This window comes from Chiloscyllium punctatum, chromosome 9, assembly GCF_047496795.1.
Source record: "Chiloscyllium punctatum isolate Juve2018m chromosome 9, sChiPun1.3, whole genome shotgun sequence".
Taxonomy (NCBI): Eukaryota; Metazoa; Chordata; class Chondrichthyes; order Orectolobiformes; family Hemiscylliidae; genus Chiloscyllium; species Chiloscyllium punctatum.
The window spans coordinates 110,022,566-110,050,399 of record NC_092747.1 but is presented as its reverse complement, the minus strand read 5'-3'; the positions used below and the strand labels follow the sequence as shown (position 1 = coordinate 110,050,399).

General features: G+C 41.3%; 1 protein-coding gene across 2 annotated transcripts in view; it reads right to left on the bottom strand.

Moving 5' to 3' along the window:
• Window positions 1-8,454: 8,454 nt before the first annotated feature.
• Window positions 8,455-27,834, bottom strand: part of ubac2 (UBA domain containing 2) — a 250,361-nt gene continuing 230,981 nt past the window's right edge. For both annotated transcript variants that reach the window (XM_072578035.1, XM_072578036.1), the window contains exons 8-9: window positions 20,773-20,895; window positions 8,455-8,903 (exon numbers count right to left, since the gene is read on the bottom strand). In XM_072578035.1, coding sequence (XP_072434136.1) covers window positions 8,796-8,903; window positions 20,773-20,895 — 231 coding nt within the window. In that variant the 3' untranslated portion in view covers window positions 8,455-8,795. The remainder of the gene's footprint in view (window positions 8,904-20,772; window positions 20,896-27,834) is intronic.

Genomic DNA, 27,834 nt, shown 5'->3' with positions numbered 1-27,834 from the left:
AGGAATGAAGGCAGAGAGCCGCTGGGGTGAAGAGATAAATGGGAGGGGGGTGGGGCTGGGGAGAAGATACCAAAGAGTACAATGGGTGGATGGGGATGAAGGTGATAGGTCAGATAGGAGGTGGAGCGGATAGATGGGAAGGAAGATTGGCAGGTAGGATAGGTCATGAGGGTGGAGAAGGGTTTTAGGGCCAGTTTGATTATAGATAACAGATACAGCCTTGGGTAAAAAGGCTTTTAAGTTTAAAAAAAACACTTGCACAAGAAAGGGGAGTGGCCAGTTCTCCCAGATCAGCTTTTCTCTGGTTTGGTTTGGTTTTAGCAGTCTGACTGTTTACTGAAAGCGGTCAGTCTGTGAGGCTGCCACTCCAAGAAACAGCTCCATGGAAGGTGTTCCATGCTGAATCTCTCTGCCATCTCTCTCTCCTGTAAGACCCTATGTTTGATTTTACCTTTTGTGCCAAGCAGTGTTTATGGGGATTGTTGCAAGTATTTGGAACAGTATCATTAAGTTGGGAAAATTTGTTGGGTTTTCGGATAGGTTTAGTTATTCTATATTCTGTTCTCTTTTGCTTTGTGTTTCATTCAGTAATCATAGAGTCAGAGAGATGTACAGCACGGAAACAGACTCTTCAGTCCAATCCGTCTGGGCCGACCAGATATCCCAACCCAATCTAGTTCCACCTACCAGCACCTGGCCCATATCCTTCCAAACCCTTCCTATTCATATATCCATCCAAATGTCTTTTAAATGTTGCAATTGTACCAACCTCTACCACTTCCTCTGGCAGCTCATTCCACACATGTAACCACCCTCTCCGTGAAAAAGTTGGTCCTTAGGTCTCTTTTATATCTTTCCCCTCTCACCCTAAACCTAAGCCCTCTAGGTCTGGACTCCCCCACTCCAGGGAAAAGACTTTGTCTATTTACCCTATCCATTCCCCTCTTAATTTTGTAAACCTCTATAAGGTCACCCCTCAGCCTCCGATGTTCTGGGGAAAACAGCCCCAGCCTGTACAGCCTCTCCCCATAACTCAAATCCTCCAACCCTGGCAACATCTTTGTAAATCTTTTCTTGTAAATCTTGCAAATAAGTTCTGTTCTGTTTAAAACTAAGTGGTTGGGCCAGCTGCATCCCTCCTGGAATATCCACTCCACACCTGCTTAAAACAATTAACAAAGTTAGTGTCCGAGCTACTTTCTTGAAATGTTTTGAGGGGTTCTCGCCAAGACCATAATGATTAGAACAGAATCAACTCTGCAACAGATTTAGTAATCCAATAGTGGGTACAATATTGACAAAACTGCTGGTAACTAATCAATGTTTCCTTGTTCTCGAGAGATTGACCTGTTAATGGTACAGGGATTCCTTCCACCTAAAGCCTAAACTCAAATGGATAGTGTCCAAGCTGATGATCTTCTTTACTGAGACCGCTACCAATACAGATGTTTGCATTAAAGTGCAAGAAGCAGGTCACTCGAGTGTCTAAATCAGTGTTTTTCAATCAGTCCAAAGCCAAAACAGTGGGCTGAATGGCCTTGAATTTTCCATTCATTTGTGGAAAGTGGCCAGCATTTATTGCCTCTCTCTAACTAACCTGAGGGCAGTTAAGAGTCAAGCACATTGCTGTTGGTCTGGAGTCACATGTAGGCCAGACTGAGTAAGGCAGCAGATTTCATTCCCCAAAGTCATTAGGGAACCAGATGGGTTCTTGTCACAAGCGAGAGTGATTACATGATCAGCATTAGGCTAGCTTTATAATTCCAGCTTTTGAAAATTAAACGCAAACGTCACCATCCTCCATGATGGGATTTGAACCCATTACCATTAGCCTAAACAATGCATTACTGAGCCAGTGACATTCCTACTAAGCCACATCTTGCCTTAAGATGGCAAATGAAATTCAGCAGCCAGGTGCTGCCTGGGCTGGATGGTTTGAGCTACAAGGAAACAATAGGTAGGCTGGGTGTGTTTTCCTTGGAGAATCAAAGATTAAGATGGACCTGATGGAGACATATAAGATTATGAGAGGTACAGATTGACTGAGTAGGAAGGCATTTTTTTAATTAGTAGAAGGGTCAATAGCCAGAAGGCATAGTTTTAAGGTAGGTGGTAGAAAGCTGAGGGAAACTAAGGAGAATGTGTCATCTCACCTCCCCACCCCTCCACCCCCAAACTAACAAGGTGGCGGGAGTCTGAAACTCACTTCCTGAAATGTGGTTGGGTCAGAGTATCTTGAAGCATTTACCTAGTATTTAGAATTCCCTTGCATTGCCATAGCTACCTGAGCTCTTGGACCAAGTGCTGGAAAATAGGATTAGTACATTCAGATATTGGTTGACCAGAGCAGACATGATGGGCAGAATGGCCTTATCCTGTGCTGTCTAGGAGTTTGAGTGACAGGCAAGATTCAGTTGACAGCAGGACATTGCGGTGAGACAACTGGGATCACTGGATATTATGGACTGTTATCTTAAAATACAGAAGTAAAGTCTTTGCTACAGATTTTTCCTGTCAATAAACAGTTAAACGTAAATACCATAGCAACAGCATCACAGGAGAGAACTTTCATGCAGAATAATCAAAATAACATTTACGTCTCTCTTTTTCAAAGTATTTATGCACCTTGGTGCAACAGAGTAAATGTTTTCATCAAGACAGTAAGAAATCAAGTGTGTGGGAGCAATATTCACCCCTCTCCATACGAAAGTTAGGGTTGATTACCCACCTCCAATTTGAAACAGAAGTTAGTAAAGCGACAAATCTGGTCTCAAGGGGCAAGTCTCCAAGGCTGCCTTTACTTTTACACTCTTTTTAATTTTTAAACTTAAACTCTGCCTTGAGAATTTTTTGTTCTTTATTCATTCACGGGTCGAGGGCGTCGCTGGCTAGGCCAGAGGACAGTTAAGAGTCAACCAAATTGCTGTGGGTCTAGAATCACATGTAGGCCAGACCAGGTAAGGATGGCAGTTTCCTTCCCAAAAAGACATTAGCAAATCAGATAGTTTTTTTTCCGACAATTGACAATGGATTAATGGTTATCATTAGATTCTGAATTCCAGACATTTATTGAATTCAAATTCCACCCTCTGCCATGGCAGAATTTGAACCAGAGTCTCCAGAACATTATCTGGATCTCTGATTAACAGTCCAATGATAAGGTAAAAATAATGACTGCAGATGCTGGAAAGCAAATACTGGATTAGTGGTGCTGGAAGAGCACAGCAGTTCAGGCAGCATCCAACGAGCAGCGAAATCGACGTTTTGGGCAAAAGCCCTTCATTATTCCTGATGAAGGGCTTTTGCCCGAAACTTCGATTTCGCTGCTCGTTGGATGCTGCCTGAACTGCTGTGCTCTTCCAGCACCACTAATCCAGTCCAATGATAATACCATTAGGCCATCACCTCCAGCTCAGGGAATCTAAACAGGTAAAGGGAGGAATGAAGAGACAGATCCCCAAGGTTAGATGACTTTACCAGAATGATTTTGGGCCAGTAGGAACTGGCGTTACCTTTGGCAAACCCATACCTCGCAGCTTCCTGTCCAAAAATCGCTTCCCTCCCTCCCCCTCTTTCTTTCTGGCCTAAAATGCCAGGATCAGATTTTCACAAGACAAGTAGCACAGCCAGAGTAAAGCTCCTCTCACACTGCTCCAACAATGTCACTTCCTCCCAACTTCAGAAGAGACTTCTTTTCCACCTTGTTGAATCTTCCATTGTCTACTTAGTCACTCCTAAAACCAAATAACCAACTTACTTATTTTTCCTGAAATAAGGCTGGTTTGATGCTTTAAGAACCAAGTTAAAAATTTATGCCCACATATTGCATACTGGGTTGCACAGTATAATTAATTAAAGAGATTTTAATTCCATTATATTTAATTATTGAATTCAGAGTCTCTGGAGATAATGAATGGTACTCAAACTCAATGAACCACCAAAATTCTTTTAAGAACCAGAGGAAGGTTTGTAATACTTACATTGTAATGAACTTTAATAAAGAATTTCCACAAAAAAAACATGAAGGGAGTGGTCCAAAATGATATTCAGCAAAATGTACCAGTATTGCCTAGAGTTGTGATATTTTGGTTTACCGCACCCATTGAAACTTAGCTGCTAAGGTCGGTGTGTGAGAGCAGTTGCTACATTTTGTCAAATTGTTTCATCTTTAAAATTATCAATCTGGAACTTGATCCATGTTCTGGACTCGCCAGCTGAGGAGGGATATTCCTGATGAAGGGCTTTTGCCCGAAACCTCGATTTTCCTGCTCCTCGGATGCTGCCTGACCTGCTGTGCTTTTCCAGCACCACTCTGATCTAAACTCTGGTTTCCAGCATCTGCAGTCCTCACTTTTGCCTAGTTCAGAGCCAGTCCCTCATTTCATCTTGGAAGTTGTCAACTTGTTTCATCTTTAAAATTACCATTAGCTCTGCCAAGCCTTCCCCAAATTCTACACATTTTATCGAGGTCACCTCCCTTGCTTCTAAACTCCAGAAAGTATAACATTCAGCATTATATTGTTTCAGTTCTCAATTAATTACATCTTCATCCCTCACAATCAGTATAACAGCATAATCTTTCTCAGGGAGATTTCAGCTCCTTTTTTCTGATTATCATAACCCAGGATGTAACTCTGATAAGTGAGTTTGCAAACTTTGATCTGGTCAAAATAGTGTTATGATAAGAGATAATGTTACTACCTGACGAGTTCAATGCTATAATTGAGTCTAGATCTTTTGTTTTAATTAAGATAATCATTCACTGAAACACAGGCACAAGAGATTGCAGATCTTGAACAATAAAATAGAAGTATATCACACAAAAGAAGAAAAACCAAACTATCTAAATATCAAACACAGTTTGCAAGATCTTAAAACACAGCAAAGTTTCATCTACTTCCTCAACACCATCACTTTACAGTAGTTGAAATGCTTCTTTATCCTCTGATTCTCCTCAGTTCTTGTCCTGTGAACTGTGAAGTATTTTTACTCGAATATTCACAAAACCAGTTTAGATTTTCTCAGTCTTTTAATAATCTGCAAACTTCTAACCAAACATTCTTGGTCTGTAAGTGTCACAAGCTAAACCTTTACACAAAAGAAGCTGCCTTCCCTGAACTTTCACCCATTTCTATGAGAAAATCTATACTTGTTCTGACCCCAGTCAGAATCTCCTCGAAAACTGCCTAAATGTTTTCAAACTCTGGAGATCTTTGAAGCTAAAATCAATCCTTGATTATTGTAATCCAAGTGTAAGCTAATGCCTTTCAATCCTTACATTGCTTGTTGTAAACCCACAGCATAAATGATAGTCCATTAATACTCCAAAGAAATTCCAGACTCAATTCTCTGACTCACACTGCATTCGGTCTTGGTTCCGGAAGAACTCTGGGGCCTTGTTTTTATTTGAACTAGTAATGATTGGAATGAGGGCCCAGGAGGATCTCATTGACTATGAGATCCATGATTGTGGCTATTCACCTGGGACAATCAGGGAGCCCTGGCTGACAGATATAAACAGGAGGTTCACAGAGTCTTCTCATTCTAGGGACTGGCTCTGAACTAGGCAAGAGTGAGGACTGCAGATGCTGGAACCCAGAGTTTAGATCAGAGTGGTGCTGGAAAAGCACAGCAGATCAGGCAGCATCCGAGGAGCAGGAAAATCGATGTTTCAGGCAAAAATCGTTGATTTTCCTGCTCCTCGGATGCTGCCAGACCTGCTGTGCTTTTCCAGCACCACTCTGATCTAAACATTGGCTCTGAACTGGGTGATTAGAGACCATGGTGACATAAAGGGTGAAATGGTGACAGGCCACCAACCTCTGTGCAGTTATTTCAGAACTCTAAAGTAATCAGCAAAAGTAATTGAAACACTTTCGGTTTGATGACACACCTTTCACCGTCAGCTATTTGCACTAACAATGGCATTTATCTATTATTTGAGATTCAAATAAAGAAGAATCTTTTCGATATGCGAAATCCAAAGCTTTTTTTCTTATTTGTGTTATTTCTGTTAAAAAACATGTTGAGTCGAAACAAGTGCCCAACCTTTAAAGCGATTAAACATATTTCTGTCAGACCTAATGGCACATATGTTTGATGAGAATGCAATTAGTAGAAAAAAATGCCCCAACAATACACTTATTTCCAAAACATCTAAAATAGCTATAGCTTCAGAATGGGATTCATGGTTTTGACTCACTTTAAGTGCTCTTAAAACTAAATGCTGTACACGTCGCACTAAAGAATACTAGGGGCACTATTCCTATATCTGGGCTAGAACCTCTAGTCTCATGTCTTTCCTCAGATTTGAAACAAAAACAGAAATTGCTGGAGAAACGCAGTAGGTCCGGCAGTATAGGTGGACAGAAAGTGGAGCTAATGTTGAGTCCAATGACCCTTCTTCACAAATAGGAAGAGAGGATATCTAAGCTGACGACAAGGGGTGGGAAGGAAAAGCAGTGAGAAAATTCTCATGATTTGATGATCTGGGAAGGTGTATCATTGATACAACCTGTTTGGCTGTGTAATCGGTAAGTTCTTCCACAGTATCTTTAGAAGGTGGTAACATTTCTTAGTCAGTCAGAACAATAAAAGACTTCACACAAACAGGTTCTTGCACGAGTCAATCTGATTTTCATTCTAAGAGACTCTGTCACACATACATTACTCTGTCCATCATTGTATCGTGTTAATGAAAGATTTCACCAGCAGCTTTTGCAGAAAGTGACATTGACAGGTTGTTTTCCTTTCTGTTGAATCCTGATCCTGGTGGAGTCCTCTTCTTCAGTTCTCTATCCAAAGGCAGGTCTCAACCATAGCACCATGACTGCTACCATGAGTACAGTAAGGTGAGAAGTCCCAAATTCACCCCAGCTAGAACAGGGTTTGAATGCAATTTCTGTTTGTACCAACTTGATTAACCAACACCCAAACCTCCTCTCAAGGAGTCCATACTTTAGTGACAACGTACACTTTTGTATCCATTTTGTAGCTGGAGCTACAGATTGTGATGGTAGAGGCTTCAAGTTTGAACATAGAACATAGAACATAGAACATAGAAGAATACAGCGCAGTACAGGCCCTTTGGCCCTCGATGTTGTGTCGATCCAAGCCCACCTAACCTACACTAGCCCACTATCCTCCATATGCCTATCCAATGCCTGTTTAAATGCCCATAAAGAGGGAGAGTCCACCACTGCTACAGGCAGGGCATTCCATAAACTCACGATTCGCTGAGTAAAGAACCTACCCCTAACATCTGTCCTATATCTACCACTCCTTAATTTAAAGCTATACCCCCTCGTAATAGCTGACTCCATACGTGGAAAAAGGCTCTCACAGTCAACCCTATCTAAACCCCTAATCATCTTGTACACCTCTATCAAGTCACCCCTAAACCTTCTTTTCTCCAATGAAAACAGCCCCAAGTGCCTCAGCCTTTCCTCATACGATCTTCCTCCCATACCAGGCAACATCCTGGTAAACCTCCGCTGCACCCGTTCCAGTGCCTCCACATCCTTCCTATAGTATGGCGACCAAAACTGCACACAATACTCCAGATGCGGCCGCACCAGAGTCTTATACAACTGCAACATGACCTCAGGACTCCGGAACTCAATTCCTCTACCAATAAAAGCCAGTACGCCATATGCCTTCTTCACCGCACTATTTACCTGGATGGCAACTTTCAGAGATCTGTGTACATGGACACCAAGATCCCTCTGCTCATCCACACTACCAAGTATCCGACCATTAGCCCAGTACCCCATCTTTTTGTTACTCTTACTAAAGTGAATCACCTCACACTTAGCTACATTGAACTCCATTTGCCACCTTTCTGCCCAGCTCTGCAGCTTACCTATATCCTGCTGTAACCTGCCACATCCTTCCTCACTGTCAACAACTCCTCCGATTTTTGTATCATCCGCAAACTTGCTCACCCAACCTTCTAACCCCTCCTCCAGGTCATTTATAAAAATGACAAACAGCAATGGTCCCAAAACAGATCCTTGCGGAACACCGCTAGTAACTGCACTCCAAGATGAACCTTTGCCATCAACTACTACCCTCTGACTTCTTCCAGCCAGCCAGTTCCTAATCCAAACCTCCAACTCACCCTCAATGTCATACCTCCGTATTGTTCCAATACCTGGCTGACTAAGAATATTGGAGACCTTCACAAGTTGATACTCAAGTTGGCTGGTCTCATTTGAGCACACCTTTCTTGGCCGTCAAGTCCTGGAGTTGGACTTGTACCTGGTGTTTCTGGCTCAGAGGCAGGGATTACTCCAACAGGATCACATTTCTGACAAACTATTGAGATTAGATAACCCTGTAATGTGGGGAAAGAGCAAAGGTTAGAAAACGTAAACGAAAATTTTTAATATGGATGAGACAGAGATGCTGTACATTTGGTTGTTTTAATCATTGAGCCAAGGTAGAAGCAACAAGCTGTATTAAACAAACAAGTTTATTGAACAATTGAATTCCATTTGATACACCAACACATTAATTTGCCTTTAGAAAAACTGCTGAACCGCACCTTTGAGAACTTGAATACTTTATTTATTAACATTGTGACTGTCCTAGGTCTGTTCCCTTAAATGATTACCTTTTGTGATTCTTACATAGACTTGATACCAAAATATAATCAGCTCTTACGATGTTAAATCAGGTAAATCCCTTCTCTTCCCACACATTTCTGACTTCTGCGCTGCCCAGTGCAATCTCAATATGTGCATGAAGAAAGCTGAAGTCAGATGTACATAGTCCCTGTAAATGACCTGCTGTTGTCAGTGCTGAAGCAGGATGTTGGTGGCCATATTAAGGTCATTATTGGTAGCTCTCAGAGCTTCCATTGCGTCTACTCTAGAAAAGCCCATCTCCATCAGCCTCGCAACCTGCAACACACAAAAAAAATTCAAATAAGTATACTGTAATGCAACATATGCAATCTGTATACATACCTCTCTCCACACTAGCCAACACTGATGCAGTGGATCAAATGGCACCATAACAATTCTGTGATTCTGGCCTCAGTCCACCTGCTGTACTACAGAAACCATGACCCCTATCTTTGTTCCTTTTAGATTTGATAATTCCAATTCACCACTGGCTACCCTATCATTTGGCATCTTCCATAAATCGCAAGTTTAACAAAAACTCTGTTGCCCTCACCTGAACTTGCACTCACTCCTGTTTACCTACATTACCTCATGCTCACTGGGCTATGATGGCTGCCAGTTAAGCAACACTCAATATTCGACGTGTACCCCTCCATGCCCCCACCCTTTCCAGAACATGTCTGTAAGCACTGCGAATGAAACATGAGGGAGGACCATCCCAGTAAAAGCACATACTCAGGAGAATGAAACTGTGACCCCAGAATCTACAACAAGTGCAACAAAGGGACTTTTCGACAAAGTTACATTTTAATATTGGTATATTTTAGAAAAGGAATGAGTAATAGTAACCTGACATCTCCATGAACTGAAGTTATTGTCTGTTAAATGTCTCAATGTGTCCTCCCACTTGAACTTGTCTCTCCTGTTTACCCACCTTACCTCATGCTCACTGGACGATGATTGCTGCCAGTTAAACAACACACAATATTAGACATGTATCCCTCCATGCTCCACCCTTCCCAAAACCTGTGGTCTCCTCTAGTCCTGCAATTTTCTGTTGTTTCTGCATCTCACAATTCTGGCCCTTAAACATCGCAGATTGCAAACACTCCATTATTAGTGACTCTGACTTCAGCTGTTTGAGACCCCATACTCTGGAATTTCCTCTCCAGCTTGTTTAAGATGCTCAAAATCTACCTGTTTGACCAAGGTGTTGGTCACCGATCCTAAATCATTTACCTACACCCGTCAACTGCTTTGCACATTTTACCACTTTAAGAGCTATAGAAATACAAGCTGTTGCTGCTGTTAAAATGACATAAAAATGAGAACATTAAATTTGAGATGTTGTTGAAATAGTAGCCAAAGGAGGTCAATGAGCACAATATGGTGATTGGTGAATGGAAAAGTTTAAGCTTGCATATGTATCACATTAAGAAAATGTCTGTAAGAATTGTGAATGAAACATGAGGGAGGACCTAGATAAAGCACATGCTCAAGGAGAATGAAACGGTGACCCCAGAATCTACAAGTGCAACAAAGGGACTTTTCGACAAAGTTACATTTCAGTATTGGTCTATTTTAGAAAAGGAATGAGTAATAGTAACCTGACATCTCCATGAACTGAAGATGCTGTCTGTTGAATATCTCAACGTGTCCTCCCACATTCCCTTAAATCAGTGTCCTCTGGTTCCCATGTTTACTGCCAATGAGAACAGTTTATCTCTGTTCGCTGGAAATGGGTCACAGTCACAGGATAAAGGGTTAATCATTTAGGAGTTGATTTTGAATACTCACATCACTTTTCATAGCTCAGCATAAGCAGTAGAGGGCAGTAAAATTTTGAGCAAAACATTTCAATACACTGCTATGAAATGACAACTCAACAGTTTTTCAATAAAGCTTATCTTCTAAGTAACAAAAGAAAGTAAATAAAGTCCCTTGATTCAACTATGACATTATAGCTAATTCTGGAATCACTTTGTCAGAACCCTAGTGAGGGGAAATGGGTTGCCTGTCATGGTTCAAAGCTGCACTGAGGCTACATTTTGAGTGCCATTATCTTAAACCTAAATGTCACTAACATTAGTAAGACAGTATGAGGGATTGGTGTGCCCAAGCTTGACCAGCATGTAATTAAAATGCAACTTCTAAAACCCTTCATTAAAAGCCTGATTTTCCAAAGCAATGTTTAAAGTACCTTTGGAAAGTGAAATAACTCCAGGGAGGCCGGTATCCCATCACCAAGTCATCCTTTATTTACATGTGCACAATACATGGACGCTGACCAGTTAGCTCAGAGACAGGGCCTACAGTGAGAATTCCTGAGGCTCCTGTTTATATCTGTCAGCCTGGGCTCTCTGAATGGCTCAGGCTAACAGCCCCAGTCAGGGAACTCATAGTCAATGAGATCTACCTGGCCAATCTCGTTCCAATCATTACAGGAAGGAATAGTAAAACTTGACTGACGTCACATGATGTAGAGTTTTTAAAGTTGTAAAAGCCATTGTATATGAACGTAAAAATTAAGATTAAGAGGAGGTTGTGTAGCCCTTGACTCTACTCTATTATTCAATAATATCATGAATGATTGTCAACCTCAACTCCTACTTCCCTCATATCCCTCAATTCTCATAGTGACCAAAAGGTTGGACCTTTGTCTTGAACATAACCAATGACTGAATTTCATAACTCACTGGGGTAGAGAATTCCAATAATTCACACCTCTTAGACGGTAGACCCATCTCAATCTTAAATGATTAACCCTTATCCTAGGAAACAATGACTCCAGTTCTAGATTCTGCAGCTGGAGAAACAGCCTTTCAACATCCATCCTGTCAGGGCCTTGAAGAATGTTACACGTTCCAACACGAAATATATTTCATTGCATATTTTAACATCACTCATGCCTGCATTCTGCTCAAAATTATGAACAGTTTGGACAGAATTGAGAGGGAGCAAACTGTTCCATTGGCAGAAGGTTGCGCATTAGGGGCAATGGATTTAAGCTGATTGGCTATAAACTCTTTGCAATTGCACAGAATCGTTCCTCAGTGTGATGTTTACATTATCAAGTGGATGGCACAGAATTAAGAACAACTAACATTTGCAATGTACTATCCTTAACAATAACATCAGACTCATCCTGGTTTTTAAATTGCTGTCTTGCTGTATTGGTTACCAACCCATCAATGTTGCGCTTGCAGTCAGGAATCGAGATTAACCTCAAGAACACTGCTATGAGAGAACACCACTATTAGAGAACACCCAAGACAAAGGTCACAGGGATACAGCATTTGTCAGTGAATTGTAAAAATATTTAGCTGCAGGAAGGCATGGTGGAGGAAAAGGTAGCTTTCAATTAAGAGTCATAGGAAGATGGTGGTTGGAGTTTAATCGGGTTTCCTCTGGGTGCTCTCATTTCCTCCCAGAGTCCAAAAATGTGCAGGTTAGATGAATTGGCCGTGCTAAATTGCCCGTAGTGTTAGGTGAAGGGGTAAATGTAGCAGAATGGGTCTGGGTGGGTTGTTCTTCGGAGGGTCGGTGTGGACTTGTTGGGCCGAAGGGCCTGTTTCCACACCGTAAGTGATCTAATCTAACCTCAGCGCAAGGACATCGCTGCATGAGTTACTCAGTGTGCATTGTTTTCTAATTAACCGACTCAGACATGTCATTATTGCCCTCTAGAGCAGATGGGACTTGAACCTGAGCCTCCTGGCCCAGAGGTAGGGGCACTTGCCTCTATGCCACAAGAACCCTGTTTTCTCATGGTAGGCTCAAGCAGCTTGAGCTGCTTCATCAATGATTCCTCTCTAACATACGGTCAGAAGTTGAAATATGTACTGATGGTCACACAATGTACAGCACCCTTTGCAACTCCTTAGGCACTGAAACAAACCATGCCCATAAGTAACAAGAATCAACAACATCCAAGCTTGGGCTGATAAGTGGAGGTAGGATTCATGCCACAAAAGTGCCAGGCAATTACCATTTTCAACAAGAGAGAACCTAACCACCACCTCTTTATGCTCAATGGCATCCACTCCCTCCACCACTGCTACTCAGTAGCAGCAGGATATACTGTCTACAAGATGCACTGCAGAAATTCACCACAGACTTAGACAGCAACTTCCAAAACCATGACCACTTCTATCTAGAAAGACAAGGACAGCAGATACATGGGGACAACACAATCCGCCAAGCCACTTACCATCCTGACTTGGAAATATATCACTATTCCTTCACTGTCGCTGGGTCAAAACCTTGGAATTCCCTCTCTAAGGGCATTGTGGGTCAACCTACAGCTCATGGACTGCACTGGTTCAAGAAGATAGCTCACTACCAGCTTCTCAAAGGGAACTAGGGATGGGCAATAAATGCTGGCCAGCCAGAAATGCCCATGTCCCATGAGTACTGTAGAAATTTGATAGCTACTTCCAAACCAACAACCTTTACCACCTAGAAGGACAAGGCTAACACACACATGAGAATCTGGAAGGTCCCCTGCAAGACATGTCATCCTGACTTGGAACTGTATTGGCATTCTTTCAGGATCCTGGATTCTGATCTCCCACCCTAACAGCATAGTTAGTATCTGTACACACTGAAGAAAGCAATGGTTCAAGAACCCACCTCACCATCACTTTCCTCTGGACAGTTAGGAATGGGCAACTGATGGCTAAGCCAGTGACACTCACATTCCCCTGAATGAATAAAAAAGCACAGGGATGGTTCAAAGCATGATAACATACATCCAGGAATACATCTGACATTGGCAATCCTGCTATACTATGTGGGATGGGAAGTAGAGCGAGTTGTGCTACTTCAAACATTAATCACTGACACTTATCATGTTTTGGAATAACCAGTGACGTAAGCTAAGATATGTGGTTTCACTAATTTTAATTAAGATATATTTACTGAAACACTTCAAACATCATCTGATATGAAGCATGTAATCTCATTGTAGTGAATTTTACAGTTCACACTCCATATACTTCATGTCTTCATCAGAATTGTCTTTACAGTGTACGTAACAAAATTTGTCTTTCATTTGCTGTGCATCTCAGTTGAGGCTCAGTAGGAAGCAATCTCTTATCTGAGTCAAAGATAGTAGAATCAAATTTCACTCTCGGGACCCAAGCACAACACGAGGCTGACAATTATAGTGCAAGTTTTGAGGGAGTACTGTATTGCTGGATGTGCCATCTTTTGCTTGGGGAATTAAAGTGAGCCCGATTTATCCTTTTGAGTAAATGATGAAAGGCTCCAAAGATGTAAAGGTAAACATTAAAAATTCTTGTTGCACAGTAAACTCCAGAAAGAAGGTAAGTTTTGAAGTGTGAGGAACTTCAATATGCTCAGATTGTGTCTCCACTGCAAGCTATCCATGCCATTAATTCTTTCCCCTTTCTCTGTTGACTGAAGTTAAGGTGAGATGTGCAGTGATCAAGACACCAAAAGAAAATTCCGCCCTTGTAAGGATGAAAGAAATGTACACGCAACAATTTTCCAATCATTGCACTTCACCCTTGGTGGGTGTTTGCATGTGCGTGCATGCACGTATATGTGCTTGTGATTGCAAATACCCAATTTAAACCTAAATGATTATTCTGACAGACTGCAATTTAAGACAAAAGCAATTCACACCAGGTTTTGTCATTAACAAGAAACTAATTATATTTACTGTAAACAAACTTATACTTTAACAACTGGGAAAAATGATTATCAACTGCTCTTCTATAATTTAAACGATATCCATTTAAAACTCAAATACACACACATTCATCCATGAATAAGACAGACAAAAGACAAATGGTTTGACACAAGTATTATGGATGGGAAATATAGGTAGGGGAAAAAAAGTTATCTGAAGATTAAAGGCCCAGTCCACAAAACAGAATTTATTTCTTTCAGTTGTTTTAATTTTTATGATGACAAAAAAGTGAGGATAACCTTTTGACTTACTAGCTAATCGGATAAACCTAGCTCTTTTCTTGTCTTAGAAGTCTTTGTTTTAAAGTTGTTGGATTTTTATCTTTTTATATTTCATTCACAAAGTGTGCATAGAGAGAAAGCAGTTTTCTGTTTGCCAGCTCTGGATGGTTTTGGCTGCATTGCAGAAAACTACAGCTTGACTGATCTGAAGGCTGTTATCAGGCAGTTTTGTCTTAACTCAAAGACTTCAGGTGACATTCAAACTGAATCATGTAGCAATCTTGCTGCTCCAAGGCACTATAACAATGTAACAATTAAGAATATGAACCACATAAGCTTCAAGTTGCATTGCTCTGTCGGTCCTTACAGCTTCATAGCAGTATCTGATTCCCATTCCTGTTTATGGGCCATAAAGGGAAAATTTATGGTCCTTTACAGGGTATAGTGGTGAGATCTTACATTCAGACAGTGTGAAGCAGACATGAAATTAATCAGCAGTACCAGGGGTTGATGCTGTACATTTCCTCAGAATAAATGTCTCTCTGAAGACTACAGAAAGCCGGCTCTAATATAATTTTAAATTAATGTATAGGACTAAAACCAGAGGGCACCCAAGGTATTTCTAGGGTAAATATCAGGAAATCTTTAATTGCACAAAGAGCGATCAAGACTTGTAACATACTCACAAACAGTAGGAGTCAAGAGCCTAGACTAATTTTGGGAACAACTTGATACTGCAGTGGGTCAAAATGGCTTTAAAATAACTCTCTGAATGAGTTAGGGCAAAGCTTATTCCTCCCCTCAGCAATAAATCTTGTATAATATCCTTTTCATTTTGCAATAGCTCCCTCTATCTGACCAGTGCAACATATTTTTGGCTTTTACAACAGGCACCTGTAATCTCAGTATGGCTGGTTGCAGGGAGCTGGGTGGCTGAGATACGCCCATTCATAATTGTGCAACTTATTTTACTCAGAGTTCTTACACCCAACAGATCTGGTCATATCAGTAGTATTGCTGGTTTCCTTGTCAATGTTAGCAGAGTCACTGGATCCACTCTAAATTTTCCAACAGAAAGAGCATTCATTCATCAAGCTCTATATTGTAAAATATAATGGCAGTTTGGAACCACTCAGACTTTGGCCAATTGATCACAGTTCAGGTCCAGCATATTCCTGTGAGGGTGAAAGATAAGGATTGCAAAGATTTGGGAACCACTGATGACAAGAGATATTGAAAGTCGAAAAGAAAATGGAGGCATATGTAAGGTTTAGGAAACTGAAATCAGGTAAGGCCCTTGAGGAATAAAAAGGAAGCAAGAAAGAATGTATACAGAGACTTAGGAGGGCTAGAAGGGGCTATGAAATGTTCTGGACAAATAGGATTAAGGAGAATCTCACAGCATTGCATACTATCAGCAAGAGGGTAGCTCCACTCAGGAACAAAGGAGGGAATTTATACATAGAGCCAGAGGAAGTGAGCAAAGTCCTTAATGAGTACTTTGCACCAATATTTACCACGGAGGAGGGGATTGATGATGGCAAGATTATCGAGTGATATGATGATTTTGTAGGAGATTTTGATATTAATGAGGTGGTGATGTTGGGTGTCTTGAAAAACATTATGGAAGGTACGTCCTCAGGGCCTGATGGGATACATCTCAGGATGCTGAGGAAGGCAAGGGAGGAGATTTCTAGGGCCTTGACAGAGATCTTTGTTCCTCTTTAGCTATAGGTGACTGGAGAATAGCCACCACTGCTCCTTTGTTTAAGAAGGAAAACAGGGAATATACAGGAAATTATAAGCCAGTGGACCTTACATCAGTGGTAGGAAACTTATTGGAGAAGATTCTTTGGGCAGATTTACTGGCATTTGGTAAATAATGGACTTATTGGGGATAGCATGGCTGAGCGTGGAGAGGTGTTGTCTCACAAATTTGATTGAGTTTGTCAAGGGAGTAAAAAAATGATGGATGAGGGTTGGGCAATGGATGTTGCATTTGATCAGATCCCTCATGGTAGGTTGGTACAGAAGATTAAGTCATATGGAATCCACAGTGACCTGTTAAGTTGAATATAAAATTTGCTTGTGGAAGGATGCTTTTCTGACTGGAGGTCTGTGACAAGTAGTATTCTGCAAGGATCAGGACTGGGACCTCTGTTGGTTGTAAATTATATAAATAGGTTTGGACGGAAATGTAGGTGGTCTGATTAGTAAGTTTTCAGACAACACAAAATTGACAGAGTTGTGGATAGTGGGGAACGTTGTCAAAGGACACTGCAAGATATAGATTGGTTGGAAAGTTGAGTGGAGAAATAGCAGATAGAGTTTAATCCAGAAGAACATGAAGTTATGCATTTTGGGAGGTCGAATGCAAGAGGAAAGTAAACAGTAAATAGCAGGCCCCTTAGGAGCACTGCCATACAGAGAGATCTTGGGGTACAGAAGTACGATGGGGAAGTAGCACTGGTGAATGAGTCAATGAGTCAGGGTTAGGAGTTTAGGTCATGGATTGAGTATTACAGAAAAAAGATAAAACCAATGGCAGTTTGAAGAAGAGTGAAGATTGAAATGGATGGTGTCAGACTAGAACAAGTTGATAAGTTATCTACTTGGGACAAATAACAAAAGATGATGGTGAATATGATATTGTCAGAAGAAGTACAGAGATAGATGTAATTTCGTGTAGGTGAAGGAGGTGTTAATAAGAAAACTCAGGGTTAAAATAAGGAAAAAAAATCGTAATACGTTACATTCTATTCACTTGTCTGTATGCCTCAGAAATCTGGACAATAAGTGGGCAGCACGGTGGCACAGTGGTTAGCACTGCTGCCTCACAGCGCCAGAGACCCGGGTTCATTTCCCGTCTCAGGCGACTCTCTGTGTGGAGTTTGCACGTTCTCCCTGTGTCTGCATGGGTTTCCTCCAGGTGCTCCGGTTTCCTCCCACAGTCCAAAAATGTGCAGTTAAAGTGAATTGGCCAAGTTAAATTGCCCATAGTGTTAGGTGAAAGGGGTAAATGTAGGGGAGTGGATCTGGGTGGGTTGCGCGTCGGCGGGTCGGTGTGGACTTGTTGGGCCGAAGGGCCTGTTTCCACACTGTAAGTAGTCTAATCTAAGATAAGTAATCTAATCTAATCTAAGTATGATCTGTCACATAAAAATGTGACAGATTTTTTGAAATGTGAATGCAGATGAAGCAATACTTGTAATGACAAGAAAAAAAACCTCTAAAAAGTGACATAAGTAAAAGAAAATGTCAGTATTTCAGTTGCTGGAGCAAAGCCAATAGAGCTCCAGAAAACTCTTCTAGATGCCAGGAAAGTGAGGGGTCAACCTAGACATCGTTAGATAATATTGGTTACAACATCCACTGCAGCTTATCTGTAAGGTGCAAGATAGATCAGTGTGACAGACCAGGATAGCAGGTTTCCTGATAGGAGTGGTGATAAGTAGGAATAGGAGGAATAAGACAAAGATACAACTAGCGAGACAATCAAAGATTGGATTAAGAGACAGAAACAGAAATATACAAGTAAACTTTTTAATGTTGAAGAAGAATTTATACCTTGTACCACCAAGACTCCAATTTAAATGATTTTCTTTTGGGTGCGGAGAGATTGCTGGCATTACGATACAATTATCCTGTCATTAAAATCAACTCACCCCTACGATACTGTGGGTGGACAGGTGTCAAATTTATACCTGCCCACCATAAAAATAAACAATGAAAGGCCAATTCAGCATCTAGTTCGATGCCTTAATGGAACTGGCATTAGGGTTTTCTGGCACAGTGGTAGTATCTCTACTTCTGAGCCAGAAGGCCCAACTTAAATTTCACTTGCTTTATAGGTGAGTCTTAATGTAAATAGGTAGATTAAGTGTCCACAGTTGTCATGGACAGGTGTGTAGCAATGTGCAGCAATTCTGCACATTCCACCATTTAATTATGGCTTTCTCCCTGTAATCCATTATCCCTTTGACAATCAGTCTTAAATATACTCAATGACGTGGCTTCTGCAGCCTTCTGTGGCAATGAATGCCTGTTGCTGCCCCAACAGAAGGAGAGCAAACACTCCCTGTCCAATGCCTCGATGTACCTCAGTCCACAACCCATTGGGGTCTCTTATGGGCATGTCAATTGTCCTGGCATTGTGCATTACAAACCTCTGGTGGTGCTATGCCTATGGAACTGTTGTCAATCTGACTGGTCAGCAGTTCCAGAGGTTCGGACATCCTCCCCAGTTCCCATTGAGGAACTGAAATCTGACTCTCCAGCTCTTCAGGCCACCCACAGCACCTACAGTTTTGGCTGTGGGGAGGGCTTCTTCCTGGCCTATTGGCTTGCTGTTGCTTTTCCACTTTTTAACCATCTCACTCTTCAACCCATGATCTTGGTGGCCAATATATATATTAATAATGGCAAACATAATATTAAGAAACCGTTTTTTTTGTCTCTGTGTGTTGGACAGTCATGCACATGATGCTGATTTTACACTCCCTCCAAGGTTGCCTCTTGGCTTTATTGGAAATTATATTGAAGGGGCCATTGCACTGTGGCCATTGCACTCCAATGTACAGTGTAAGACCAACATTGCATCTACTGTACATTGTTATTTCTTGAATTATATGAATACCATCCTTCAGTTTATACCAATAGGTGGCACTAACAATCCACCAGTAGATTGTCAGCTTCTGCATTAGTCAAAAATGAGTGTTTTACTTTGCTGGGAGGAGGCGTTTACCCAACTGATTGGTAAATGGGGTACAGCAGTAAAGAGATCTCAGGGCACAGTGTACAAATCACTAAAAACAGCAACACAGCAAAAAAATACATTGTGGTTTGTTTCTAAAAGGTTAGAATTGAAAAGCAGGATAACGTTAAGTACACAAACAAATACACGTAGCCTATTCTGCACTTCGGGCCTGCTCTGCCATTTAATGAGATTATGGCTGATCTAACTGCACTGACCCCAAGGAGTGACCATGGCCACCCTGCTAACTGACTTGGAACAACTGACAGATGACCTGACTCCTGACTGATCTTGGTGTGGCTCCTCGACTGACTTACTGCTAACCTTGGCAAGTGGTTACTTTGGACCTGCAGAGCCACTCCATAGGCTGTGACGATATGGACTCCCTGGCCACGAATGCTCCAACTTGCTGACAGGCTGCGTCCAAGCTTCTTAATTGAGATTGGATGATCCCTTGACTTGTGGGATCTTTTGACCGACGATAATGCTCCTAGACTGACTGAGGGCAATTTTCCTTAGAGTTTGAGACATGGTCATTTGTCAATGCACAGGGTGTGTTTGCCACATAAGCTGTTGCACATACTATGTGTGTGATAAAGATGTAGCCCAGTGTTATACGCCAACATGACTAGCCTTTTGACTGATCACTGCTAACAACCATGACATGCTGCCTGGTTTTCTGTCTGTGCTAAAAGCAAAGGAAGACAGAAGTACAGTGAGGTTGTAAGCTCTGAATGAAGTAATGTACAAAAAGGCAAGGCAAGACAGACATACTGTGTGCATCCAACCAAAACAGTGAGTCAGCACTAGGACAGCAGGATAAGATCCTGAGATGCACCCTGTTTCAATGGATGAGAGGCATGCCAGATACCTCAGATTCACCTTCCTTCATTGTTATCATATCTATTAGTTACTAAAAATCTAGCAATCTCCATCTTCAATCTTCAAATGGCTGAACATACACAGCTCTTCAGTGCAGTAAATTCCAAACATTCACAACCCTTTGAGCAAATAAATGTTTTCTCATCTCCATCCTAAGTGACCATCCCTTATCCTGTTATCATGCCCCTTAGTTCTATTTGGGGAAAAGAGCATCTCAGCATTTACATTGTCAAGTGCCTTAAGAATTTTAAGCAGTTAAATTAGATCACCATCTTTTCTCCCCTTCTAAAACACCAAGAAGTGTAGGCCTTGCTTACTCAATCTCCCCATATAGCTAATCTCCAGATCCCAGGGAACACTGTTGTGTAACTTTGTATTGAAGTAAGTATGTCCAACAAGTATATTTGATGAAGAAGCATTGAAGAATGCATGTTCAGCATTGCTGGTTTCTGAGGACGGTATAAATCAGTAACAAAATATTCCAAGATGAATGACTCACAATGCAAAACGCATACTTTTTATTTTAGTGATAAAAGTTTTAAAAGACTTGTCATTTGCCACAGGAATGCTTACCTGCTCTTCAGAAACTGGAGCAACTGTGGAAGGTCTGTTCAGTCCACTCTCTTGCTGTTGATTGTTAGCAGGAAATCTGTTACGCAGTGGTGGGAACAGCCTATTCCAGTTAATTAGACCACCCTGAAATTTATAAAGAAATTTAAATGTTTCCACTCAATGCAACTCAAATGTCACAAGATTCCACTTGCACAGGAGATATATGCTGCAGACAATGTTTAATTGATCACTGAGCTTCTGCTTTGGCTGCGTTTGGAAAATTCCATTCACTGGTTACATTTCAACTTTTCACGAAAACACCTTTTCAAACCCATGAACATAAGGGAATGAACCAGTGCAATGGGACAGCAAAATAGAATACATGTGCTTTTTTAAAAAAAAAATTCATTAAAATGTTCTCAAGAGTGGCAATCTGGTCTTATTAATGCAGCTGAAAAGATGTTTATCACCAAAAATAAGCAGCTTCAATCAACAAATGTAGTCTTCAAGCTGTGAGAAACATGACCCAAAAAATCATGATGTGGATGTTGGACTGGGGTGGACAAGGTCAGAAGTCAGGTTTATAGTCCGACAGGTTTATTTGAAATCACCAGCTTTTGGAGCACTGCCCCTTTGTCAGGTGAAGCGAGAGAGAAGCACACAGGCACAGAATTTATAGGCAGACAGATCAATGGGTGGAGAGATGAAAAGGTCATATAAATGGCGTGAGTGGAGTGTCGACAGGACGAATAACAGATCTTTGCAAGCGATCAAGAGCATCAGATGGTGTGAGTAAAGTGTCAACAGCTGAATAACAAGTGAAGGGATGACCCATAATCTGATTAAATCAATCAGAGAGATAATCATAAAAAATTAAAAATACCGTGGTACTGGAGACAAACCAAATGACTGGAATAACATGATAGCTATAACAGCCGTATTTTAACCAAAATAATAAGCAATCCAAAACTGTACAAAATACCGTGCAAGGATTGCAACAAACACTACATTGGAAAACTAATCACCAGGATACATGAACATCAACTAGCAACAAAATGACATGACCCTCTCTCACTAGTATCCTTACATACAGAGGAGGAAGGATACCTCTTCGACTGGGACAACACATCCATTTTAGGACAAGCCAAACAGAGGCACGCACGAGAATTCCAAGAAGCATGGCATTCTAACCGGAACTCGATCAAAACATCGAGTTAAATCCCATCTACTACCCCTTGAGAACAAGAACAGGAAATGACATCACCAAAGGAGATGACATCACCAACCCAAAGAAACCCAAACATATAAATAGAAAGCAGGAATTACCAACAGTGCTTTGCCCGGAGGCCCACTGAAGATGTTACTTAGTAGGGTAACGAAATGTCTGGAAATGAACCTTCCAGCTCAGCGAGCAAACCTACATCCAGAACCTCAGCCTGAGCTACAAATCGTCTCAAAGCTCACCAGTACAAACAAATTAAGGTAGAGAGATCATTACAATTTATCAAGGTGATGGTGTCAGAACAGGACAGCAAGGAAGATTTTACGGATACAGAACAGGTGGGGTTACAAGTAGCATAACATGAATCCAAGATCACAGTTGAGGCCATTGCCATAGGTACAGAACTTGGCTATCAGTTTCTGCTTGGTGATTCTGTGTTGTTATGTATCTCGAAGGCTGCCTTGGAGGACCCTTACCCAAATCTCAGAGGCTGAACACCTTTGACTGCTGAAGTGTTTCCCAACTGGGAGGGAACATCCTGTCTGGCGATTGTTGCGCAGTGTCCATTCATCCATTGCCATAGTGTTTGTGTGGTCTCACCAATGTACCATGCCTCGGGGCATCCTTGCCTGCAGCATATGAGACGGACAACATAAGCCGAGTCATATGAGTATCTGCCGTGTACATGGTGGATGCTGTTCCCACGTGTGATAGTAGTATCCATGTCAATGATCTACGATGTCTTGCAGAGGTTTCCATGGAAGGGTTGTGTGGTGTTGTGGTCGATGTTGCCCTGAAGGCTGGGTAGTTTGCTGCGTAACAATGGCCTGTTTAAGGTTTGGCCGTTGTTTGCAGGTGAGAAGTGGAGGCGTAGGGATGAACTTGGCAAGATGCTCGTCGTCATCAATGACATGTTCAAGGCTGCGAAGAACATGGCATTGTTTCTTTGCTCTGGGGAAGTACTGTATCGAACATATTCAGTATATGTCTTCTGAGGAGGTTGTTACGGCTTTTCACTGGGGCACGTTGGAAACTGGTGATCGATGAGTTGAGCAGCACTTCCCGTTCTTATGAGGGTGTCCTTCAAGATCTTCAAGTGGCCGTTGCATTCTTCCTAAGCAGATCCTGTGTATGCGCAGGGCTTGTTCATAGGGGATGGCCTCTTGAACACATTTAGGATGGAAGTGAGAGAAGTACAAACTCACGATACCATCCCCTCTGGATAAGCCCTGTGCATACACGGGATTTGCTCACAAAAGGAGGAATGTAATGGATAATTAAAGATTTTGAAAGATGCCCTCATAAGAACAGGAAATGATGCTCAATGCATCGATTGCCAGTTCCCACGCGCCACAGCAAAAAACTGCAACAACCTCCTCAGAAGACAGACACAGGATACGACCGATAGAATACTCTTCATCTCCCCTGAGCGGAGAAATTGCACCAGGTTCTTTGCAGCCTTCAACATGTCACTGATGACAACAAACATCTCACCAAGACTATCCCGAGGCCTCCACTTCTTGCCTTCAAACCACAGCCAAACCTTAAACAGATCATCATTCACAGCAGACTACCCAGCTTTCAGGACATCGACTACAACACCACACATCCCTGCCATGACAACCTCCTCAAAACATGTCAGATCATCGATATGGTTACTACTATCATACATGGGAACACCATCCACAAGGTACACAGCAGATGTTCATGTGACTTGGCCTATGTTGCCTGACTCATGGCAAGGATGCACCGAGGCATGGTACATTGTCAAGACCAAGCAGATACTATGACAATGGATGAATGGACACTGTGCAACAATCGCCAGACAGGGATGTTCCCTCCCAGTCAGGGAACACTTCGGCGGTCAGGAACATTCAGTTTTGGATCTTCGGGTAAGGGTCCCCCAAGGTGGACTTTGAGATACACAACAATGCACATCTGTCGAGCAGAAACCGATTGCCAAGTTTCATACCCAGGACAGCCTCAACTGTAATCTTGGGCTCATGGTGCAATACTTGCAACCCCATCACACGTTCTGTATCCATAAAATCTTCCTTACAGTCCTGTTCTGACACTATCACCTTGATAAATTGTTATGATCTCTCTAACTTAACTAGTTTGTACAATTTTGGATTATTCATTACTTTGGTTAGACCCTTGGTATGCAACTCTTGTATCTATTATGTTATTCCAGTCATTTGGTTTGTCTCCAGCACCACCTTATTTTTAATTTTTTGGAATAATCTCTCTGCCTCATTTAATCAGATTATAGGCCATCCCTTCGCCTGTTTATTCAGCAGTTGACACTTTACTCATACAGTCTGACGCTCTTGATCATCTGCCTGTTATTAATCGGCCTGTTGACAGTCCACTCACATTTCTATGATCTTTTGACCTCTCTGCCTATAAATTCTATGCCTACGTGCTTCTCTCTCAGTCCACCTGATGAAGGAGCAATGCTCTGAAAGCTTGTGATTTCAAGTAAACCTGTTGAACTATAACCTGGTGTCGTCTGATTTCTCACAAAAAAATCATTGAAATTGTCTTCAAAAATCTATACCAAACCATTGGTAAGGTTAGGGTTACCATTAAGGTAGACTAACCAGTCAGTTTCTTAGCAAATTATATAACTTGCCATGTTAAAATTTGGAAAAGTGCCAACTAATGTGGTTAAGAGAACAAGTACAACTTACAGTGCCTATGTGTCTTTGGACCTAACTAACTTACATTTAAAATTCCCTCATCTTTACTACTGCCTCATAAGGTTCTACAGGATTGCATGAAAACAATGAGCAGAAACTTAACCATAATACTTAGATTTTTGTCATTGCCATATTGCTTCTTGCAGGAGACTGAGATTCAAAAAGAAACCAGATACATACAAAAGGTCCATTCTCTTTTTTTTGTTTGCAATGTCTTCAGTTCTTATTGGGCAGCAAGATAGCTAATGTTTTGTACTGTTTCCAAATAAGGTTCTATTATGAAAATTTATATTCAAGATGAAGTTCACTACTCAGATAATACCTGAAGCAATAACCAACTGTTCTGTACATGTATGGCGCATAGTGTGTCATTGAGTCATGGAGATGTACAGCACAGAAACAGACCCTTCAGTCCAACTCGCCCATGCTGACCAGATATCCTAACTTAATCTAGTCCCATCTGTCAGCCCATATCCCTCTGAAACTTTCCTATTTACATACACATCCAGATGCCTTTTTAGACTAGATTAGATTACTTTAGATTAGATTAGATTACTTACAGTGTGAAAACAGGCCCTTCGGCCCAACAAGTCCACACCGACCCTCCGAACAGCAACCCACCCAGACCCATTCCCCTACACCTAACACTAGGGGCAATTTAGCATGGCCAATTCACCTAACCTACACATCTTTTGGACTGTAGGAGGAAACCGGAGCACCCGGAGGAAACCCATGCAGACACGGGGAGCATGTGCAAACTCCACACAGACAGTTGCCCAACGTGGGAGTTGAACCTGGGTCGTCTGGCGCTGTGAGGCAGCAGTGCTAACCACTGTGCCACCGTAATTGTAACAGCCTCCACCACTTCCTCTCACAGTTCATTCTATACAATCATTACCCTCTGTGTGAAAAAGTTGACCCTTAGATCCCTTTTATATCTTTCCCCTCTCACCCTAAACCTATGCCCTCTAGTTCTGGACTCCACTACCCCAGGGAAAAGACCTTGTCTGTTTATCCTCTCCATACCTCTCATGATTTTATAAACCTCTATAAGGTCACCCCTCAGCCTCCGACGCGCCAGGGAAAACAGCCCCAGCCTATTCGGCTTCTTCTTAGAGCTAAAATCCTCCAATCCTGGCAACATCCTTGTAATCTTCATCGGTATCTGGTGCATAGTGGATTGTGCGATTGTATTAAATCAGACAGTTGTGGGCTCAAGTTCCATCCCTAAGCATCAAAATCAGTGCAGCAAGAAAATGTCTCCCAAGTGACATGCAAAACTGCGGCAAAATGATCCTTGGCATTATTTTGAATAAAAGCATGCGTCCCAGTCATTTTTTATCTCTCAATGGATATCATTAAAACAGCTTATTTAGTTAAGATCTTACTTTTTTGTAGGTACATTGTGTGCAAATGAGCTGCCTTATTTTCTTATAACACAACAGTGAAAACATTTTAAAAATGTACGTAAGGTGCTGTTGGACACCACATGAAGAAGAATGATTGATTATCAAAAGACTGACAATAGTAAAAGTTGAACTGAATATTACTAAAGGAATTGTTATTTAAGAGTACTCTAAAAGCTATTCAGTGGAAAAAGCAAATGAATTAACATTGTCCTCTATTACATAATTGGCAAAGTGCCAACAGAAAGTCTAACTCGGGCACATGGAAGCACAAAAGCTCGTAAGCTCCAGTTAGACTAGGAGGAAATGAAAGAACTGTTAATGCAAACGGAAGTGAAGAAATTAACAGACTCAAAATTATCTCCCAGCTTTCAATTAATAGACATTAAAAATTGCCTTCTATTGTCAAATCAATTTTATCTCTGGATTTCGGAGCCATATTTCTCACAACGTGAGCAGTTGGTTCAATACAAATGCCATGCAAATAAAAACTTTGCCCATTTGCCATCATGTTCTTTCTACTGGATTAATCCGGTCTGCATGAAAATTCAGTGCTTTATTACGTGAGATGAAAAGGTCAGGTTGAGTGACTGAAGTCACCACTTCTATTTGATATGCAGAAAGTGCAAGTTTGCAATAACTGAAAAACAATCGACTATCTTGTCACAGAACAGCGAGGAGGACTGATGAAGAGTAGAACAAAAATATTCAAGATGTTGTCAATTTCTATCATTGTGTCGGAATATAATATCAATGTTATCCTGAATCTGATGGTTGTGAGATGATGGAGGTCGTCAAGATTCTGAAGGATTATATAAGTAAATAGTAATAACTTGCGATTTTTGGAGAGATGGTTAAAAGAGGTCACACATTTACTGTAACAGCAAAACAAACTGAAGCTGTAACTGGATTTACTTTATGCAGACAGTGGTTAGAATACAAAACATTTAGTTTCCCAGGTCTTCATGAAATGAAATCCTTTGAAATGGAAATTTCATGGATTTTGAGAAAGAAGTGAACACAGATTGTATGGAAAAGTGGAATGAGACGCAGTGATTCTTCAGGAGAAAATAACCAGTAGCACTGAGCTAATGGGCAGAATGGCCTCTTTCTGTCATATTCAATAGACCAAGGTGTGGTATGTACTTTAAACAGAGTGAAGTGAATTATTAAATCAAATGGCGAATGGGGAGCAAACGGTCAGTTTAATGAGTATGCTTGCATTTTGTGTTTATTAATAGCTCTGTAGACAAGTCATAGAGTCATACAGCATGGAAATGGACCCTTTGGTCCAACCAGTCCATGCTGAATGTAATCCCAAACTAAGCTAGTCCCACCTACCTGCTCTTGGCCCACATTCCTCCTAATTTTGGAAACAAGCAAATTTCTTACAGCGCCAGCTTTGAAGCAGCCACTTTGAGATATACATGAGCAGGGCAAGAGCATTTCGCCTGTTTCTTACAATTATTACAATTACTGCCCCAACAATATAATATGCACTTATATAGTATCTTTGACGTAGCAAAGCTTTCCAAATCACTTCACAAAAATGTTATTAAACAAAATGTGACACCATAAAGAGAAATTAACAGATAGGTATCTGTTTGGTAATGACACAGGAGTGTCTTAGAGGAGGAGAGTGAGGTACAGAAGCAAAACGTTGGGCAGAAAGAATGTCAATGCGTAGAGACAAGTTCACCAATGATTCACCAAAATTCAAAAATACTGAATCAATTAAAAATGGGAAAGAGTA